At 61.0% G+C, this 17,621-nt stretch overlaps 2 protein-coding genes across 5 annotated transcripts in view; both read right to left on the bottom strand.

Annotated features, from left to right (window-relative positions):
• Nucleotides 1-1,044: 1,044 nt before the first annotated feature.
• On the bottom strand, nt 1,045-3,846 carry P2RX2 (purinergic receptor P2X 2). Of its 2 annotated transcripts, XM_087828701.1 has the most exons (12): nt 3,671-3,846; nt 3,436-3,571; nt 3,276-3,347; nt 3,123-3,198; nt 2,940-3,036; nt 2,749-2,829; nt 2,538-2,676; nt 2,093-2,223; nt 1,770-1,860; nt 1,580-1,645; nt 1,406-1,483; nt 1,045-1,222 (listed from the first exon to the last, which is right to left on the bottom strand). In XM_087828701.1, the coding sequence occupies exons 1-12, from the start codon at nt 3,844-3,846 to the stop codon at nt 1,118-1,120; spliced, it is 1,248 nt and encodes a 415-aa protein (XP_087684827.1). In that variant the 3' UTR covers nt 1,045-1,117. The 2 variants fall into 2 exon arrangements, with proteins under 2 accessions (XP_087684827.1, XP_087684826.1); XM_087828700.1 differs by having other exon boundaries at nt 1,045-1,483.
• A 10,190-nt stretch (nt 3,847-14,036) lies between these two features.
• FBRSL1 (fibrosin like 1) overlaps nt 14,037-17,621 on the bottom strand; it is a 40,529-nt gene continuing 36,944 nt past the window's right edge. For all 3 annotated transcript variants that reach the window (XM_087828541.1, XM_087828538.1, XM_087828539.1), the window contains 4 exons: nt 16,778-16,855; nt 16,487-16,570; nt 16,056-16,260; nt 14,037-15,559 (listed from right to left, as the gene is read on the bottom strand). In XM_087828541.1, the coding sequence (XP_087684667.1) occupies nt 14,710-15,559; nt 16,056-16,260; nt 16,487-16,570; nt 16,778-16,855 (1,217 nt within the window). In that variant the 3' untranslated portion in view covers nt 14,037-14,709. The remainder of the gene's footprint in view (nt 15,560-16,055; nt 16,261-16,486; nt 16,571-16,777; nt 16,856-17,621) is intronic.

Genomic DNA, 17,621 nt, shown 5'->3' with positions numbered 1-17,621 from the left:
CCAATGTCCCAAGGGTGGGAGGGTCTGTGGAGGCGGCTGAGTGGGGGCTTCTGGAGTGTTTGCTGGTTGCAGCGAGTGGGGGAAGCCCAGCTATCAGGTGTGGGCAGGTGGGAAGGTCATTTGGACTTGGGGACTCCAGGGCTGAACCCTCCCTCCCCTTGAATTTGGGACTGATGAGGTCACAGGTGAGATCTGTGCAGGGCACTTGGCTCATGCCTCCACACCCGCCCATAAGTCATCACTGTTGCCAGAGAAACCACTGACCAAAGAAGTTGTGCTGTCCCCCAGAGCAGGGTCTGGCCAGACAAGGCCACTCAGTGTAGTGACAGTTGTAGCATCTGAGGATGCAGTAACCAGGTTACCCACAGGCCTGCCTGGGCTAGCTCCAGCTCCCTGCACTCGGTCCCCCCAGCCCTGTCCACCCCATTGCCCAGCACCGAATTCCCGCCCTCCAGTCTCCCTCAGAACCTGGAAAGGCATTTTGGTTTAAGAGCCAGTGGAACCTAAGCTTTTGTTTTCTTGGGTACAACTCATCACCTCCCTCCTGGCTCCCATCCTGTCACCATCCTTGTCCCTTGTTTTGAGGCTGGTGAAGGCACCAAGGGCAGTGCTGAGATGAGTTGGGGTCAGCCTCTGGCCCCCACCCCCACTGGCCCCTGGTCAGACGTGACGGGGACCGGGCTGGACGTGGAGGGCAGCAGTGAGCCTGCACACTGCTGGTCAAAGCACCCGCAGCCCCCTGCACAGGGACCCACCGTTGCATACTTGTCTTCGTGGCCTCAAGACACTTTTCCCCAAACACAAGGCAAGACGGTTCTGGACACAGGTTTATTGGATTCTGGATGTGATTTCTTGGCTAGAAGGCAAGCAAAGGGTCTGGGCAGGTGACCCCAGGCTGTGTGGGTGGGGAGGGGTGAGGAGCCTGTGGAGGACAGCTGGGAGCAGGGTGCTGCCCCCTTTCTGTCGGCCCACTGCCCAGTTGGATGGGGCTCCTTTGGTTCCCAGTTGTGAGGAGGCATGTTGTGGGGGCAGGGCCTGGGTTCTTCATACTGGCCCCAGCCATGCTTCAGGGCCAGACCCAGCCTTTGTCGCAATGTGAGGGGAGGTGGAGGTGGGCTCAGAGCTGGGCTAAACCTCGGGGGTCTGTGAGCGTGGAGTCCTGCTGGGAAGGCTCGGAGGCACAAGGCCCTGGTCCTGCACCCCGATCGGGAATGTCCACCATCTGCTCAGATGGGGCAGAGGTGGGACAAGGCCGTGGTGGCGGGACGGCCCCGGCCAGGCTCTGTCCCTCTTCCTGTGGTCTGCCTGAGTCTGTGGAGCAGGGACAGGGGGGAGGAGGGGCCTGGCCCAAAACAAGGGCCAGGGTTACAGGCCAGCTACCTGGGGAGTCCCTTGGCGTACACACCTTGTCAAATTTCTTATGGCTGTAGACTTTGTTTTTGTTCATGAATGTTAGCAAGATCCAGTCACACAGGAAGGAGCCCTAGGGCCAGCAAGACAGACGAGTGAGGGTGTGGCATGACCCCCACCCACCATAGACACACGTGCGCGTGCCCAGGCCCCAGTGTGTGTTCCTTACCACCCCGATGGAGGTCAGCGCTGTGGCCAGATTAATGATGGTAGGAATCAGGCTGAACTTGCCTGCCTGGGGAGAGGAGGCTGCCTTAGACCATCAGGGGTGGGGTTGTGTGGTGGAGGGTATGGAACTGGACCAGCTCAGTTCTGGGCCAGTCCACCTGGATCCAGGTAGGTAGGGCCAGCTGGTTTACCTGTCCGTGCACAATGACATCAATGCGGATCCCATAGGCCTTGATGAGTGTGCGGGTGGTGGTGCCGTTTATCTTGTAATACTTTGCAAACCTGGGATGGAATGACCCGGAAGCATGTCAGAGCCTGGGACGGAAAGACTGGATGCTGAGCCCTGGCTACCTGACCCTGAGGGACTGGCGATGGGCACCTGCCTGTTGCCAGCGGGAGGCAGCGCCAAGACTGCAGACTGCTGGCACCGCTGGGCCTTTGAGCACCTGCCCTGTTTGCTCCTGTGCCGTCACAGCCAGGTGCAGGAGGATCCAGGGGCCCAAAGCCAAAGTACCTGAAGTTGTAGCCGGATGAAGCTGGGACGTGCTTGGGGTCGAGTCTCCGGAAGGAGTACTTGGGGTTGCAGTTTGATGCCGACAGGTCCAGGTCACAGTCCCAGTTGATAATGACCCCAATCACGCCACCCTGCCCAGAAGTGGGCACAGAGATGGGGGTCAGGGTGGGCACACAGGACCTTTAAGAGCCCTGGGGTCCCGCTGAGGCTGTGCATGGGGTGCACATCATGGGGCACCCAGGGCAGCTCAGGGCCGAAAGCCAGGGGGGCTTGGTGAGCACCCCACTTCTGAGGCACGAGGGGACAGTTAGGCACTGTCTATGACCGGGAGTCAGTAGCTTAGCAGGAGTCATGCGCAGCCAGATGGGGCTGCCGATCGTGTTTCCCGAGGAGCGCCAAGCCGGCCAAGACTGCAACGGGTCGGCGGGGCGGAAACCAGCCTCACCGTGTGCGCCAGCTCCGTGAAGTTCTCCCCTGCCCGCTCCACAATGAAGCCCAGGCGGAAGATGGGGCAGTACAGGTGGGACGCCTCATCGAAGGTGCAGTGCCTCAGGTAGCCGTCCCTCCGGTTCTCGATGTTGCCCCTAGGACGGCGGGCGTCAGCGGGGAGGCGTCCTCAGGAGGCCGGCCCCCATCGCCCACCTGAAGGCTCTTACTTGGAGAACTGGAACTTGGGGTAGTGGATGCTGTTCTTGATGAGGATGGTGAAATTTGGGGCCATCTTACCGAGGAACTGGCTGAGGAGGCAGAGACTGGGCGAGTTTAGTCTCCCCCCCCAGCCTCCCCGCCGCCGCCCCCACGGAGGAAGGAGCGGAGCCGAGGCGCCGGGTCCGCGTGGGGGGCGCACCTGACCGAGGCCCCGTCTTCCACCGGGCACCAGCCGTACACCTCGCAGGTCTTGAAGGCGCCGCGGTAATAGGGGACGCAGCGCCCCGTGCGCACACCTGCAGGCACCTGTGCTCAGGCGGAGAGGGGCGCCCCGCCGCCCCCCGCCCCGCCCCGCCCCCGCCCGCCGGCCGGCCACACTGACCATTTCCCAGCATGTCCAGCTGCCCGGCCACGCAGTCCTCGTCCGAGTCGCAGGTGGCGTTGGTGACCCTCGCGCTCTAGGAGGGCGCGGCCCGGTTAGCGCCGACGCCCGCCCGGGGCCGCCGGTCCTCCCCGCTGGGCGCGCCCGCCTCACCTCGGGGCAGGCTCCCCGGGCCTGCGAGTGGGTGACCTCGATCCTGGTGATGATGCTGAACACGCTGCCCCCCTGGGCTCGGGAAGAGGGCACGGTTGGCCGCCTCGGGCAGCTCGCCCCCGGTCGGTCCCCCCCTCGGGGCGCGGGGCCCGGCGCGCACCTCGGGGGGCTTCACGTACTCCTCCACGTCCCACACTTTGAGCCCCGACGAGGTGATGCCCTTGACCTTGGTGATGACCGAGCTCTCGGGGCCCGTCTCCCGGTCCTGGTAGCTCTTCTGCACGATGAACACGTACCTGCGGGCGGGGCGGCTCGGAGACGCCCGGGGACCCGCGCCCCCCCGCCCCGGGACCCGCGCCCTGTGGCCCCCCCGCCCCGGGACCCCGCGCACCCACCACACGAAGTAGAGCAGGATGAGCAGCTGCACCACGCGGTACACGACGCCCAGGCGCCGGTTCTTCACCACGATCACCTTGGGCGTCTCGTAGTCCCAGAAGGCGGACCAGCAGCCCCGGGCCGCGCGCCGCGCCGCCGCCGCCCCCGCCCGGGGCTTGGGCTCCGCCGCAGCCATGGCCCCGCCGCCGGGAAGCTGCGGCCGGACGCTGCGCATCGCGGGGCGCGGGCGGGCGGGGCGGGGGGCCCGGGGCGGGGCGCGGGGGCGGGGCGGGGGGCCCGGGGCGGGGCGCGGGGGCGGGGCTCGGGGGCGGGGGACCGGGAGCGGGGTAACCGGGGGCGGGGGCCCGAGGACGCGGCCTCGCCTGCCCCTCCCGCAGCAGGTGGGTCGGGGTCCGGGCGGAGGGCACCGGGCGTCCGGGGGTCGCTTCCCCAGGACGGGGCGCGAGGCCGGCACAGCCCCCCTCCCCGGAGCCCCCGCCCCAGGCCCCCCGACGTCCCCCGCGGCGCCCGGCCCCCCGCGCAGCGCGTCGGGAAAGCGCGCGGCCGCCCCCGCCGGGGCCCGGGGCCGGGGGCTGGACACGCCCGGGGCGCCCGCGGGGAGCCGAGCCCACGGTGCCCCCCGCTCGCTCCCTCCCACGCGCCCTAAAACCCGCGGGAAGTGGCCTCGGGTTAGGATGGACAAAGAAGAGAGGCGCGCGCCCCAAAAGGCCGCGCCGCGCGCCCCGCAGGCGCCTCCGCTCTCCTCGGGAAAAGGTCGGAGCCGAGCCCGTCGGGGCGGACGGTCCCCGCCGCCTCCTGCTCTGCGCCCTGCGGGCCGGGGGCCGGGCCACGAGGGGGGCTCAAGAGCATCTCTACAGGGCAGCTTTGCGTCTCGGGGTCCCCCCGCCAGAGCACAGGCCGCTCCCCAAATCCAGCGGCTTCGGGGGACGAGACACGCCCCGCGGCTGGCGGGAGGCGGAGCAGCGGACACGCCCCCCGACGGCTCCGCGCCCCGCGAACCCCGACTGACAGCCGTCCGTTGAAATGCGTTAAAAATTAGCCTTAGGAAGACCGAGTCTCACGGTGGTTCGTTTACTTAAAAAGGCATTTTACGAGAGAAAAAGTTATCCCATCGAATTGTAAAGCCTTTGGCTAAAATGAAACATTCCTCTCCGGCAAGAGCAGCCCAGAGCGAGGTTTACAAAAAGCCGGCGCAGCCGGGCGGCGGGGCAGCGCCCGCGGGTCTCCGCTTCCAAACAGCCGCGCTCCGGCGGACTCGCGGGCTCTGCAGACAGCGCCGCCTCATTCTAGGCCACTTTCCTCGTCACCCCCACCCGGGGGAAACCCCACACCCGCGCCAGCCCCCCTCACCTGGACGCTGTCCCTGTACCTGGGCGACACGGTCCACGCCTGTGGCTTCAGCTGGCGGCTCAAGCTCTCGGCGCGCTCAGGCGGCTTCCTCCCCCCCACGCTGCGCGGCCTGCCTGGGACCCCTTCCTGACCCATGCAGGGGCATGGCTGCCTGCCGCCCGGGCCGGTCACTGGGCCTCCTGGGACCTGGACACCTGTTCTGGGGCACCCCCCATGAGGACGGGTGTGGGGCACCCCAGCTCCAGCCACCGTGGCCCTGGATATGCAGATGAAGAAGCCTCTGGGACAGTCAGCCCAGCTGCCACCTGAGGCCCGTGACTAGTGACTCCAAGTGACAACAGCCCCACTGAGCCCTGAGAGAGTAAATTGCCCTTTCAGGCCACTGAGTTTTGGGGTGCGTTGTGAGGCCATGCCCGACAACTGAAATGCTATGCTAATCCGAACCCATCAAACCCCCTTTTCCCCCAGGGCCCACGTCGCTCAACACAGGGCCTGCCCCTCCCCTGCCTCTCGCTCCCTCCCCGCCACCGGCCTTGATTCGGCAGCTCCAGCCTCTCAGCCTGTCCTACCCATGCCCACACTTTCTGAAACACTCTTGGGTCTTGTTCTTGTGCCTAAAAGGCTCATGACCCCAGTAGTTAGGATGAGGCTTGCCCCCTCTCCAGGGCCTGACCCCTCCCATGCGCCCCAACAGGTGGCTGTGCCCCGCCTTCAGCCTTCAACTCTCTCCTTCCTCCCGTCACCTGCAGCACCCCCTCCCCACTCCTCCTTAAAATACCCTGGATCATCCAGGCCCTCCCTCTGGGCATCCCCAACAGGTCCCCAAAGGCACCCACCACACTCTCTGTGACCTGTCTGTTGACGGGTCCATTTCCCAAACTAGGCCCAGAGCTCCTAGGTGAGAGGGTGGCAGGCTGTTCCTCCACAGAGCCCAGCACTGTGCCTGGCACGTAGCCAGTTACAAATAAGTCCCTAGATGTTTATTATGAACACACTGTGCAGAAATACACATGAGAGATCAGAGGTCCAAGAGAGTAAACATCATGTCTACCCTGAGCTTGGCACCTGGCCCCACCCCACCAGACCCACGGCAGGCCGGTAAGGGCCCAGGTGGGGGGACATTGCTCCAGGTGGGGAGGGGCCCACGTGATTGGGCAGGTGGACGGTGTGGCTTCCTGGGCTGGTCCTGAGTTGGAGGCAGGGGAAAACCGAGGAGGCCTCGGTCACTGGCCTGCTGCTGGCCCTCCTGGCAGTTGCTGTGCTTGGCTCCCGGGACTTTGTGTGCACCAGAGGTCTAAGGTCATGCATGACTGGACGTTGTCCACTGGACATCGTATCTTTTGGGCCAAAGGATAAAAGGCACCCTCACACGTTGGAAGGCGGGGACAGGACAAGAAAGGAGGGTTGAGAGGTCCCCCAGTTATTCTGCGGACAACTTGGCCCTGTGTGACTCTCACTTCTACGCAGCCCAGCAGGTGGACCCAAGATGAGATAAAAGGTAGGGCCGCTGTTACTGGAGCAATTGTCAGCTACCAGGGGCAGTTCTTCTGCAGGGAGCGTCCGACCTCACACCTTCCCCCGCATGGTTTGTTTCTGTGTTTAAGTCTGCAGGAGGCTGCTGCCGGCAGGGACCAGCGCCCGGCCAGGGGTGCACCTCAGCAGTGACACCTTTATCACGGTGCCCGAGGCTAAGCCAGCCTTCCTGTGCCCTGACAGGAGGGGTTCATGCTCAAAACATGGTAGCTGTGGTTTAGGGATCTGTACTGGGCATCTTAGCGTTTATTTGGCAAATTGCAATACTGTAGAATCACACCTGACATTGATGTTTGGAAGGAGAACGGTGGAAAGATGTCTGACCTGAGAGATTTATATAAGCAAACAGAAAGAGGCTCTGTACACGAGAGAGTACTTCTAATAGCCAGGGGCTGTGACCGGGTCCTTCCTCATGTTCAGAAGCAACCGTGCCTCCAGGGCCCCTTGAGAGGTGCTTGTGACTTTTTTTATTGTGACAAAAATATACACAACATAAAAGTTACCATCTTAACCACTTTTTAAAAAAATATATATGTTTTTATTGGTTTCAGAGAGAGGAAGGGAGAGGGGGAGAGAGAGAAACATCAATGATGAGAGTCATTGATCGGCTGCCTCCTGCTCGCCCCCGACTGGGGATCGAGCCCCCACCCCGGGCATGTGCCCCAACCGGGAATCGACCACGATCTCCTGGGCCCTAGGTCAATGCTCAGCCGCTGAGCCACAGAGGCCAGGCCTTGCCATCTTAACCACTTTTAAGGCACAGCCCGGGGGCATTAGGCACATTCACACTCTTGTGCAGCCACACGGCCCCCATCTTCTCCAGAACTTTGTCATCTTCCCAAACTGAACTTCCGTCCCCATGAAACACTAACCCCCCTTCCCCGGCCCCAGCTCCTGGTGACCCCCAGCTCTGTGTCCCTGTGTATGTGGCCACTCTTACAGGACTTGTCCTTCTGTGACTGGCTCGTTTCCCTCAGCATGACGTCCCCAGGTTCCACGTCATAGCATGTCAGAATTTCCCTCCCTTTTAGGGTGAATAATGCTGCATTGTGGGGATGGTATGTGTTTTGCTTATCTAGTCATCCGGCCGATACTTGGCTCGCTTACCTCCCCCCGGCTGTGGCGATCGGCGCGGCTGTGGCTCAGTGGGCTGTGGCCATGTGAAAGTGGCACTCCTGCGTGGGCACAGTGTGGGCCTGGCTGCGAGGGCTGGGGTTGGCCAGGCACATCTAATTGGGCCTGGAAACTTCTCTAGAGCCTGTGAAAAGGTTCCAGACCGGAAAAAAAAAATCCCGGTTTAAAGTACAAAAAAGAACAGTGCAGGTTTGACAGGTATAGATGTCGCAGTTGTGATTCAAATTCAGCTTTTATGTAGTTAATGCAGTGGCCTCTCGTGGGTTTGATGCGATATGGGAACAGGGCTTATGAAGTTCAGCTTGACCCTCGATCTTGGAAAATGTTTATGCCCCTTGGTTGTCCAGGGTCAGGGGTCAGGGGTCAGCCAGGATCTGCTGCTCAGATGCCTCTGCAGAGGGACCCGCAGGAAACCAGTGGTGCCGCTCTAACTCGAGGGCGCCCTTTGGCGGCCCCACGCTCTCGTTTAATAACCGACCCCATCGTCCCTGGGGGAAAGGGTTGTTAAAAACCTATTTCCACTTGGCAATAAAAAGAAATTTGCTACCCAGCCATGAAGATACATGGAGGGACCCTAAACGCACTTTATTTGTGCTCAGTGGAAGGAGCCCGTCTGAAAAGGGCACATCCTGTGATTCGGGCTCTAGAATGCGGCAGAAAAGGCAGAACTATGGGAACGGAAAAAAGACCCGTGTTCGCCTTGGAGGGGTGGGGAGCACAGAGCACCTTTAGGGCAGTAAAACTGCTCCGTGTGACGCGGTTGCCGTGGCCTCGTCAGACACGGGTCCACACCCACAGCAAGTACAGCACAGGGTGGCCCTAATGTCAGCCGTGGACTTGGGGTGGTGACAATGTATCAATACTGGTTGATCGGTTGTAACAAGTGTCCCCCACCAGCATCAGGTGTTAACGGCAGGGAGACGGAGGCGGGAGGTGGGAGAGCGCAGGGAGCCTCTGCACTTTCTGCACAGTTTTTCTGTAAACCTAAAACTGCTCTAGAAAATAATGTCTATTGATTTTAAAAACATCCATTTTGCAAGAGAAAGGTGGGGTAAAGGAAGCGGGTGCCCAGGGGAGTGGCTGGGGGCAGGGGTGGCCCCGGGCCTGGGGGCGCCCCTCAGCCGCCTGGGCGTTGACAGGCCTGCCACCGGATGGCGCGCGCCGGGTGCCTGCTGCTGCTGTGGGTGCTGCCCATGTTCTCGGAGGTGAAGACGACGGTGACCAAGTCGAACTACATTCTGTCCCACAAGGTAAGCTCCACGCTTGTGTCCCTGCTCCAGGTGAGGCCCCCGCACTCTGCCCACTGTCGGGGCTCTTGGGGGTCCCCGACCTCCTTCCTGTGGTGGCCCAGCCCCACGTGCCCTGTGCCTGGCTCCCTCAGTGACCCACGACCACGTGCCCCCCTGGAGGTAAGTTCCTCCTGTCTCTTGCCCCAAAGCTGACTCCTGGCCTCATCTCAGAGCAGTGGTCCCGGCGTTTACTCTCCATCAGCAGATTTTCTTTTAAATTGATTTTAGAGAGGAATGGAGAGGGGTAGAGAGATAAAGATCGATTGGCTGCCTCCAGCGCGCCCCCTACTGGGGATCGAGCCTGCAGCCTGAGCATGTGCCCTGGCTGGGAATCGAGCTGGTGACCTCTTGGTTCCTGAGTCAATGCTCAACCACTGAGCCACACAAAGCAAAAGGCAAAACAACGGAAAATGTTCCCCTGTGTGAACCCTGTGATGACCCTCCATGGTCCAGGCAGCAGCTCCCAGTGGGCTCCAGGCCCCAGGTCCCCAGGTTGGTTCTATTCTAAGAACCAGCTGAGTCGGTCGTGTTCTGCCCCGGCACCCTCCTGCTCCCACAAGCACAGAGCATGCGTGGGGGTCCCCGAGGCCACAGCGCATGTGATGGGTCCAAGGCAGCAATGAGAAGTGAGCCGTTCTGTTAACCAGCCATTGGTGCACTCTGCTCAGCACATTTTGTTGTGTTTTAGATAAATATACCTATTTTTGTGAAAATTATTTCTATTAACTTGGGATGGGTTTATTATTTTTCAATGAATGCATAAATATGTGAGGCCTCCCTCCGTGTTGGGGTCCATTGCAGCAGGCGCCAGCAGAGGAAACCGCAGCCCTCGCAGTTCTCGGGGCCCCCAGTGCTTTTTTGAAGTTGGTAAAATAATTTTTGAGACCAGAGGTTTGAGAACCACAGTCAGAGGCCACGCTGAGTATGGTGGCCTCTGCGTGGGAGGCTTGGTGGGCAGAGGCATGGGCTGGACCCTCAGCCCCAGCTCCTGTTGGCTCTGTGACCAGGTCAGATTGCTCACCCTCCCCGAGCCTCAGTTTCTCACCCATGAAGTGCTGTGAGCATGTGCGAAGCTTGAGGCCAGGCTGGAAGCTTCTTTGGTAGCACTTCCTGTCCCACCCTGCTGCTCGGCCACTCTCTAACTTTCCCCATCTCTGTGCCTCGGTTTACCCTCTGTTCACTGGCCCCCTAGCCATTCACCCTCTCTGGTCTGTGAATGTTTCAGAAAACTTGTCGGGTGCGCTAAGTCTGAGGGCTGGTGGGACACGAGGCGGGGGGGGGGGGGGGACCAGAGTAAGCAGAGAACAGGAGGGGCTCTTTTGGGGTCTGTAGAGACCCCATGAGCAGGCACGCAGGGCTCCAACTTCGCAGGGGACCGGGGAGGCCTGTGAAGATCACGGGGAGTGCCAGAGCGAGTGCTGCACCACCAGAAGCCTGAACCCGCAGAAGTTCTGCATGACCCAGACCATCCTCCTGCGGTGCCTGTCTTGGCGAAAGGTGCACCTTCTGGTGGGCGGGAGCCGGCGGGGGAGGAAGGTGAGGAGGGGGGAGGGGGGAGGGCCACCTGCCTCTGGGAAGGGTCTCTGGCAGGAAGGTCTGGCCCCTGTCCTGCAGCCCAGTGGCTACGCCTGCATGGACAACCAAGAGTGCAACAGCAACTGCTGCATCACCACCACCAACGGCCCGTTGAAGTTCTGCACACCCAGGACCATATTCTTCCAGTGCTTGAACTGGCGCAAAGTGAGGACTTGGGAGTGGGGTGGGGTTCAGGGGGCACCTGCCGGGCTCCCTCGGGCAGATTTCCAGGCACCTGGGACACCTAGGCCTCTGTGTCTCCCCAGCCCAACAAGGACCCCTGTGTGAACCACAGGGAGTGCCGGAGCCAGTGCTGCATCTCCCTGTCCGAGTACAGCCCTATGCGCTGCATGCCCCGCAGAGGGCTCGTGGCCCAGTGCCTGCCCCCCGTGAGTCCTGGGGAGGTGGTGCAGCCAGCGGGGGGTTCGGCAAGGTGTCAGAAGGACACAGGTCATGGGCAGAGTGAGGTTCCAGGACCCTCAGGGACCCAGTGGAAACAGTATGTACGTGTTTGGTGAAGGTCAGGGACAGGCGGGACCGGGTAGCACCTGGGGACAGGTGACAGTGCCCCAGGGCTGGAGGCCTGAGAGAGGACCCTCCCCAGGAGCTTCTCTCTTCTTCCACCTGCCACGGGAGCCTCCCACTGGCTGAACCTCACTGGGTGGGGGACAGACGGAGGTGAGGGGGGATGGAGATGGGGGTGCACAGGGACCGGAGATGGGCTTTTGGGGCAAGACGTGTCGGGGTGTTTAAGTACACGCTTTGGTGGTAGAATCTGCAACATCCGTCTGATTGTAGAGGGGTTTCTGACCCTCGGTGGTTGGGACCCACAGATGTTTGGCACCTTTGTCCTCCTGTGGTGTCACCAGCACCCAGGCACAGCAGGTGTTCACAGAAATGTGTCAAATCCTGGCCCAATGAATCAGAAGGTCCCACTGGTGTCCTTGTTCCAGACGAGCTGAGTCCATCAGCAAAGTGGGAGTCACATCGGGTGCTCTTTTTTTTTAAATTTTTAAGAAATAAGTTTTTATTTTATTTTTAAAAAATATATTCTTATTGATTTCAGAGAGAGGGAGGGAGAGGGAGAGAGAAACATCAATGATGAGAGTCATTGATCGACTGCCTCCTGTGTGCCCCCTGCTGGGGGATGAGCCCAGAAACTCAGGCATGTGCCCTGACCAGGAATCGAACCCTGACCTCCTGGTTCATGAGTTGACGCTCGACCACTGAGCCACACTGGCTGAGCATGCCTGGTGCTCTTAAGAGACCTCGTCCAGAAAGCGCATAGGTCCTCTGTTGTGTTGCACCTTCTGATTTTTGCTGTGCCCTTTAGTGACACGGAGAGGGATCTGTGTGCTGAAGAACTAGCACTAGCCTGGACCTCGCCACCACCCCTCTGCATCACGTCACGCCTGAATCCGAGGGAGCTTGCCCATGTCACGCTGCTCATCCTGGGACCTGCCACTTAATTACTTAGCATCAATAAACCGATTGCATGAAAGCGTGTTTTGTCACTTTTTTTTCAGAGAATAAAGGCAAAAAAATCTGTAGACAATGAGGAGACTATGGAAAAGCAGGGTCTGCTCAGGTCTCGTGCAACAGCAACTCCCTGAGAAGCTGTGTGGCCTGATCTCACACCTGATTTCTGGTGTGACCCAGCAAAGAAAGGCCACACATGCCCAGCCAGCGTGGCTCAGTGGCTGATCATCCACCCATGAACCAGGGGGTCACAGTTCAATTCCCAGTCAGGGTACCTGCCTGGGTTGTGGGCTCGATCCCCAGTCAGGGGCACACAGGAGGCAGCCGATCAGTGACTCTCATCATTGATGTTTCTTTCTCTCTCTCTGAAAAGCAACGGAAAAAATATCCTCTGGTGAGGATTAAAAAAATAAAAAGCAGAATTACTCCTTAGCTCAAAATATTCCAGAGACACCTGGAGTGGAAGCCAGACTGTCACAGCTTCTGCATGGTGTGGCCAGCTTGCTCTGACTTCAGCTCCTCTCCATGTTCCCTGGGTCCTGGCTCACCACCTCCTGGATCCTCCTGTCTCAGGGCCTTTGCACTGGCCGCTCCTTCTGCCAGATGCTCCCCCAGTAAGTATGCACAGACTCCCCGAAAGTCTATCAAATGTCAGCTTCTCAGGGGGGCCTCTTTAACCATCTAGTAACACCCTTCCCTTTTTGTCTCCTTGTGTATTGGGCCTTCTGAGACACCCCATGGCTTGTTTGATTGTGCCACTCATGAGGCAGGCCCAGCACCACAGGCACCCTGGACTCTGCACCCACAGCGCCCAGGACTTGGAAGGAAAAGTTTCAGGGAAGATGCCAGCTGGGCCCCATGCAATCCCCAGGTCGGCCTCCAGGTGGCGATGTGGGCCGCGGTGGGTGGCCGTCGCCCCAGGTGGCCCCAGGTGTTCCCCTCTGATGGGATGGGGACCCGCCAGCCCCAGCCTCCTCTACAGACCTGAGAGGAAAACCTTTTCTGCAGAAAACAGCAGTTTGCTCCCTGGCTGCTGCCCTAGTGCAGGTTAACCAGGGCTGAGAAGGTGCATTTGAGGAATTTCGGGCAGACAAGGAGAACCTCAGTCCAGTTTCTGGCACATGGGTCCCTCTCTTCCGGGCAAGCCACCCTCTGAGAAGTGCCCCACGGAGCCAACACCCAGAGACCACAGCTGGGAGAGCAGGGAGGGAAAAGACCAGCACGATCCAGGTGACCAGGTGACGGGGTGGGGACGATGGAAGGAGAATGGAGCTGAGCACAAGATGGGGCGCCCGGCGAAGGCTGGGAGGAAGGGGTTCCAGTGGCAGCAGTGACGCTGGACACAGCGAGGACCAAAACCACTTCCAGGACAAGGTTGCCTGTCACCCCGGGGACCCCCACCTCGAGCACCACCACACAAAAAAACACTCAACCACCTTTCATCCAAAATCAAGGCTGTATTTCTCATTGACTGACATGAGGACAGAATGTTTAAAATCACCACACCCACCGTGGAAACATGGGCTGAAATCCAGAATGTGGCTGAACCCACCGGGCGTGGATGTCAGGGAGCACGAGGGGACACTGACTGGACACCATGATGTTCGTGTGGTTACGAGAGCAAAACTGAAACCAAACAGAACCTCACGCAAGGTATTGGCCGGTGGAGGGACAACACTGGACAGACGGTGGCTGATGGCTGCCACAGAGGAGACAGACAGACACTGACTTCTTGTGATCAACATAGACTCCTCCCTTCTAAAACCCTACTTGTCAGGGACAGCTTCTGAGAACAGCACGAGGGTCCACAGAAGTGCCTATGTGGCCGGCGCGGGCGGCCGGTGCCCAGCTGGGTGCCCAGCTGGAACCTCCCACAGCCACCTGGCCAGGAGCTACCCCCTGGGGGCACTTGCATAGTTGAAGGGTCACCGGTGCCTGAGTCAAACTTCCAAGAGTTTCTACCAACAGCCGGTGGCTTTGTGACCACGTAAAATAAACACAGGGATGTCTAGAAACTGTTTTTATAAAGTATACCTAGATAAAGAATTTAATAACATCATATATTTATATTAAGAGACTATTTACATTTGTTCCATTTGTTTTTTTACAAAAAAACAAACCAAAAAAAGAAATCTTACACTTCTGCATAATAAGGCAAAAAAACAGTTTTGTACATTAATTATTATTTTAATATATATCTGTAACTTCAGTTGCAAGTACCAAGGGAGGGCCAGGGCCGAGCCTGAGTGGGGGCCTCACAGTGTGTTGGACAAAATGACCGTTTTTTCCTCCATAAATAAGACGGGAAAAAAAACACCAAAAACCCCTGGGGCTCTGGAGAGGGCTCTGAGGCTGTTAAACCGCAATCGGAACTAAAAAAAGCAAGCCTTTTCTTTCTTTGAAATGTCTAAAGAGCACAAAATTGAAAAAAATACAAATCTATTATAAACGCTTCTCACCTGTGGGGGAAAAAATGTACAAACTTGAATTTTTTTTCAATAGCCGGATCTCGGGCTCAGAAAACAGGTCACCCCCAGAAAGGCTGCCGCGTGAAGCCCCGGCCCCAGGCTGCGGGCGCAGCAGGGCGTCGCCCGGACCACGGGCCGGTGCGCAGGTCCCGGGCGAGCACCGGAGGGGCAGCGGCGCGGTGCGGGCGGGTCCTCGCTGGGCGCCCGCAGCTACCGCGCCTCCACCTCCTGCGGGTTCCGAGAGGGCGAGTAGTCGGGGGCCTCGCCGGGCGCGCGGAGGGGCGTAGTCCTGCTCCTCGGCGGCCCGGGGGGCGTGGGGGGCCCGCCCGCGGCCACCAGGGGGGGCGGCGCGCCGAGCGCGGCGCTGGCCGGCGGGGTCCGCGCCAGGAGTCCGTTGTGCAGCGCGGCCGCGGCCGCGGGACCGAGGCGCGGGTAGTGCAGGGCGCCCAGCGCGGGCAGGAGCGCGGCGCCGTCCAGGGCGGGCGCGGGCAGGTGCGGGGCGGCGCCCGGGTGCGCGGCCCTCGCGCGCTCCAGCTCCTCGCAGCGCGCCTCCCGCAGGCGCTCGGGGCTGTAGTCGTGGGGCTCGCGGTCCCGGTAGGCGCGCTCGGGGGGCTCGCGGAGGGCGGGGCCCGCGGCGGGGGCGGCGGGAGGCGCGCGGCGGGGGAGCTCCAGGCCGCGGCAGGCGTCGCGCAGCGGCTCCCACGGGAAGCCCAGGCGCTCGAGGCCCGCAGGGCACGGGCCGAGCTGCAGGGGCGCGCGGCGCAGGCCGTCCCCCGGGGGCTCGGGCGCCTCGCCGTCCTCCCCGCGCTCCTCCTTGACCTTCACGCCGCCCTCGGGCTGCTTCCCCGGGTCGCGGCTCAGGAGGCCGGCCGGGCGCAGGCCGTCGCCCAGGGCCGCCTTGCTGCAGGGGGACTGCGGGCGCGCCGGCCGGGCGCCGTCCTCCTTGGCGGGGGAGCGGCTCTCCTTGACCCGAGGCTCGCCGGGGCCGTGGAGCAGGAGGCTGCCGACGGGGGCGGCCGGCGAGGCCCGGCTCAGCAGGCGGGGCTTCCCCAGGAGGTCCCTGGGAGGGACAGACACCCTCCCTCAGCCTCGGGGCAGGACAGACTTCTGGAAACGGGATGCCCCCAAAGCAAGCTGTCTGCCAGCAAGTTCCCACCTCAGCACAGCGGGGCCATCAAGGTCCTGGGGGTCCTGGTGGGCACGTGGTAAACCTGCACCCCCAGGATGGTCCCGCAACACTTCACTCCTCCCTCCTTCTGTAAACAACTTGGAAACCAGCTGCTGTGGAGACGCACAGCTCTGCCCGGGGAACCGGACCACTGGCCTGGACAGACCCCCAGTGAGGAACTTAGGGGGATTCTAGAGGGATGGGGATCCTGGGATTCCTCATCCAGTGTGTCAGGCTGGGGTCCACCACAGTTCCACCTGCTGACCAGCTCTTACCCACGAGGTGCCCCCTGTGTCTGGGGGAGGGAGGTGGCCCAGGGTTGGCAGGTGTATTGGGCCTTCACCCTCCTCCTGACAAGGGGTACCTCAAGGGCACGGGGCCCACTCACCGCTCCCGATCCTCCCGGCCCTTGTCTGGCTCTCGGTCATGGTTGGTCAGGGCTGAGACCCGCTCGGCATCCACAGGTTTGGGCCAGGGGGGCGGTGTGGGGAAGGATGGTGGTGCCCGGTGCAGCCGGTTCCAGGCCTCGTGGGGGCTGGGCAGGCCGTGCAGTGCTGTGCCCTCCTTGGGGGCAAAGATGCTGCCGCCTGCGGCTGGGGGTGGTAGTGGGAACATGAGGCCAGGTGACTCTGCCCCCCTCACCCCACACACAGGGCTGCCAGGGACCACACAATTCCCAGATCCCAGGCCAGGTTTGTGACAGGGTATGTCCTGGGGTGGTTGAAGGGGACAGTGAGCTGGGTGCAGCCCAGACCACATGGGGAGCCCACGCGAGGGGTGGGGTGGGAGATGATACGAATGCATGTGCAGGTCACTCACTCAGCGCATGGCTGCCCAGGCCTCCGAAGGCGGTGCTGCCCAAGCTCCCCAGGCCCCCAAAGGTGCTTGGTCTGCTGAAAGGGTCTGTGGGGGTAGTGGGGCTCAGGGGCCTGCGTGGCTCACGGAGGCTCCCACCAGGCACCCTCTCCTGTGGCTCCAGAACCTGACAGGTGCCAACTACGCAATCTGAGGATGCCCTGGTGTTAGGGTCACCTCCCCACCCACCTACCTCTACCCAGCCCTGAGGTCTTTGGAGGCCACCCAGATCACAGGGACCTTGGGGGCACCTACCTGTCAGGTGACCAGTGGGCAGGAAGCTGCTGGGATGGGCTGAGGGTCCAAAATGGTTGGTGACAGGATGAGCAGCACCTGGAGGGGGGCAGGTTGGTGGAGCTGACAGCACCTGGGCCTCCTGTCTGGCTCATTCCCAGGGTTGGGGCTCCAGCTTCCTCCAGGAACTCCTACCTCCCCCTTGAAGGGTGTGACCAGACCCCAGGGGGAGCAGGAGGGAGGTGCTGATGGCAGTGCAGCCCCAAGGACACAGGCTGGGCCTTCTCGGGCTGCTCCCGATGCCCATGACTCAAGTTTCTAATGGGCAACCCTGATTACCTAACAGGGGTTTTGGTCTTGGGTCCTAGTGGACACTGCCTGAGTTACGGCTGCTAAAGATGGGAGCTCTGTCCGTGGTGTCCCCCCAGCTACAGGACACAGCCCATGAGGCTACCGTGGCATCTGCCAATGGCCCCCAAAACCAGACCTCGAGGGTAGCTGGGTGTGGTGCGTGCCCTTCACTCTAGAGAGCGGGTTTCTGATAAAGACGGTGACATAGGTGACCCTCATGTCCTCCAACTCCATCTCTGGGGACCCCAACACTGGTGCATTCACATCTCCCACAGGCAAGGTCCACCCCTCTCACAAAAGTGTCTAATCTCCTTGGGCCCCCAGCTACAGTTAAATGTGCTTCTGAACAACTCATAAGCCAAAGATATCAACCCAGAAGCAAAAGCCAGCCTGCCCAGTGCTGGTGGAAATGGTGTCAGACCTGGGACACGCAGGACAGTGCCTGATAAGCAGTGTGGGCACCCTGATGGCACCGCCCGGCCTGGGTGGGGCAGGTCCCGGGGGATGCTGGGGG

Source organism: Miniopterus natalensis, chromosome 20 (genome assembly GCF_054644295.1).
Source record: "Miniopterus natalensis isolate mMinNat1 chromosome 20, mMinNat1.hap1, whole genome shotgun sequence".
Classification (NCBI taxonomy): domain Eukaryota; kingdom Metazoa; phylum Chordata; class Mammalia; order Chiroptera; family Miniopteridae; genus Miniopterus; species Miniopterus natalensis.
This window is presented reverse-complemented; position numbering and strand designations above follow the sequence as displayed.

Coding starts and splice junctions, on each gene's coding strand:
- P2RX2 (XM_087828700.1), bottom strand. CDS start 3,846: ATGGCTGCGGCGGAGCCCAAGCCCCGGGCGGGGGCGGCGGCGGCGCGG. Junction 3,199..3,275: donor CCCGGGGAGCCTGCCCCGAG/GTGAGGCGGGCG, acceptor GCGCCCTCCTAG/AGCGCGAGGGTCACCAACGC. Junction 1,484..1,579: donor CGCTGACCTCCATCGGGGTG/GTAAGGAACACA, acceptor TGCTGGCCCTAG/GGCTCCTTCCTGTGTGACTG.